This window comes from Ipomoea triloba, chromosome 8 (assembly GCF_003576645.1).
Source record: "Ipomoea triloba cultivar NCNSP0323 chromosome 8, ASM357664v1".
NCBI lineage: Eukaryota > Viridiplantae > Streptophyta > Magnoliopsida > Solanales > Convolvulaceae > Ipomoea > Ipomoea triloba.
In genome coordinates, this window is record NC_044923.1 from 10,293,135 (window position 1) to 10,296,142 (window position 3,008).

Below are 3,008 nucleotides of genomic sequence, written 5' to 3' on the forward strand. Positions count from 1 at the left end.
CCATTTTACAAGGTTGCAAACATTTATTTTAGTAATAATTATAATGAATTTTCTATATTATCTTGGATTCATATACTTTGAGTTAGATATTTAAATAAAAAATTCGACATTCAATTATCCATGTATAAACTTCTCCTATATAATCTTGCATTGATATACTTAATTTCAAATATTTATTTAAATATAAACATTGGGCATAACCCATTCGCGCAATGCGCGTATAAAACTAGTTATATTGAATAAAGAGAAGTAAATGAATAAAATAGTATCCCTTGTTTTTAATTAAAAATCATACTACCCTATATTTTTAATCAATCATTGCATGACACCTCATTAAGAATAAAAAATGAAGTCCATACCGACTTAGCTCACTAGTTCAGTAGATAATATTTGAGAGAATAGACCGAGTTAAGGGTCGAAAATCGGCTATCGAACTGTCCGCATCAAATATAAAATGGGAGTAGCTAGATGTAAACAAACACCGTATATTTAAACAAAGAACCAATCAACCATTACTTGCTCAAGACTCTCTTCTTGATAGTACAATGTTTTTAACTTTTTAACCTTATTAGCATATCATTGAGAACTGTAGAAACTAGAAGAAAAAAATTTAATGATTGGTTCTTAAACTAAGACTAACTATTAATTGATGTTGCTGAAGACATCCTGGATGAACCGCCCAACATAAGTGTAGGATGAGCCACCCTCCACTATGGCTGATCTGCTCTTTTCACTCATTTCTTTGGCCTTCAACCTAATGGGATTTAGAGGATCCATAACACTCTTGATTCCCCTTTCTATCTCCTCCGCCCTCACCATTTCAGAAAATTTGGTTGCATCCTTGAAATCCCTCTTGTAATCCATCTTAAGATCTACCCCTATTCCAATCTCCTTCACTATTTCAAACGCATTGGCTTGTTGCTCCGCGGCGATAGGCCAGGCCGCCATTGGCTTCCCGAACCAGATGCTCTCGAGTGTCGAATTCCACCCGCAATGTGAAACGAAGCCTCCGACCCCTGGGTGGCTCAATATGGCCGCCTGGGGAGCCCACCCAATGACCTTCCCTACTCCTTGCGTCCTTTCCAAGAATCCATCCGGCAGGACTTCTCTGGGATCGATGTATTCCCCGGGAATAAGAGAACCCTTTTCTGGCATACGCCTCAGTGCCCACAGGAACCTCTGCCCGCTACGCTCTAAAGCAATAGCAATCTCCTTCACCTGCTCCTCCGGGAAGTAACCCCCGCTCCCGAAACAAAGGAACACAACCGAACCCTCCGGCTGGTCGTCCAGCCATTCCAAAATCTGTTTGCTACCTTCACCGGCCCCGGGGCCGGCCAGGTTTAGTATCGGTCCGACAGGGTATACAGGCGGGGAGTTTGGGTCGTCCGAGAGGGTCTTGATTGCGTGGGATTCGAGTTCGAGAAAGGTGTTCACAATAACACCCTTTGTCCCACTGATCAGTTTGGATATGGTGAGGAACATCGCGAAACCGTGTTCCTCTAGCAGAGCAGAGGGGGTCAACTTAGAGGGAAAAGGGTTGGCGTAAGTTGGGATATTGAGATCCCTCTCGCACCCTCTTAAACCTTCCAAGCTGATTCTCTGCATATGTAGCAGGAAGCCGAGCACGGCGGCGCCGGAGGTGTAGAACACATAGGTCGGAACTCCAAATTCGTCCGCCACGTCAATCATGGCCGTGGAAAACATGTCGACTACGAATCCGCCCAGGCGTATGCTACGGATGGTTTCTTGAACGTATTCTCTGATACGAGGTTTGTAAGGGTCGATGGGGATCATCAGAGGAGTCGGTTTGGTGGAATCGATGGGGATCGACTCGTCCACGGGGAGTGTCACGAACTTCAGTCGCCTTTCCGAGGTTTGGGATTGGATGAAAGAGGTGATTTTGAGGTCCAAAGGTGGTTTCAAGATGAAGATGGTGATGGAGATATGGTGGTCTCTGTGAATAAGGAGCTCTGCCATTTCAACTGCAGATAAGAGGTGCCCCATTCCAAGTGCAGGGAAGAAAAATAGCTCAACGGCTTCTTTCATTTTCTTGGCTGATTGATATGTTCTCTGCTTGCTTGCTTGCTTTCTCAGAATGAAGAATTAGAGCATTTCCAACGTGTGAAGAAGAAAAGGCCGGGTTGGAGGGGAAGAAGAAAGAAATCACCCATTATTTTCTATTTTTATTTATATCTTAAACACTCAATTTTTTTTTTTTTTACAATTTTATTTCCTCTAAAAATTTCTCTATTTAATTTACAATTCCTCTCAATATGTCTTCAAATAGGAAACAAGAAAATTCAAATGTTCAAAATAATCCAATTAACATTTAAATTGTGTACTTCTATTTAGGGATGGGCACTTCGGGATTCAGTTCGTTTTTTTTCGGTTTCGGTTTCACAATAAAGTTTGGTTCGGTATGAAATGGTTCGATTTCGGTTCGGAATTATTTCGGGTTCAGAATTCGGTTCGGTTTAGGATCTTCAATTTTTAGCATTTACTAATTTTTCAAACAACACACTGCCAAGCAATACATATTCGCATAATCCAAAGTCTAAAATATAAATATTACATAAAAACAAAACAATTCAAACACAAAATTAACATACCAATCCAAATTCTAAAGTAATATCTTGTTCATCCATCATCCCCTCATCACGGATCAATATTAATTATTATTATTTATTATATATATTTAAAAACCGAACGGTTTTTGGTTCGGTAACCGAACCGAACCGAAGTGGTTCGATTTCTCTATATTAAGTACCGTTCAGTTCTTTCGGTTTATACCGAACCGAACCACTTCGGTTTGGTTTGGTTCGAACCAAACCGAAGCGCCCACCCCTACTTCTATTTATGCATTTGTATATGTATTTGAATTTAATGAGATTTTATTTCAAAATTGAATGTAATGAGATTTTATTTGTTTCAATTACATAATTGGAAATGTATGTGTGAGTGAGTATCAATGATATGTAAAAGGTTCAAATAACGAATGTCCATTCAAC

The 3,008-nt window shown here is 40.1% G+C and overlaps 1 protein-coding gene across 1 annotated transcript; it reads right to left on the reverse strand.

The window, feature by feature from the left end:
- Window positions 1–461: 461 nt before the first annotated feature.
- On the reverse strand, window positions 462–2,154 carry LOC116027505 (anthocyanidin 3-O-glucosyltransferase 2-like). The gene has a single exon (XM_031269204.1). It carries the CDS (start codon window positions 2,044–2,046, stop codon window positions 643–645), a length of 1,404 nt encoding a protein of 467 aa, XP_031125064.1. The 5' UTR covers window positions 2,047–2,154; the 3' UTR covers window positions 462–642.
- Between the last annotated feature and the right edge of the window lie 854 nt (window positions 2,155–3,008).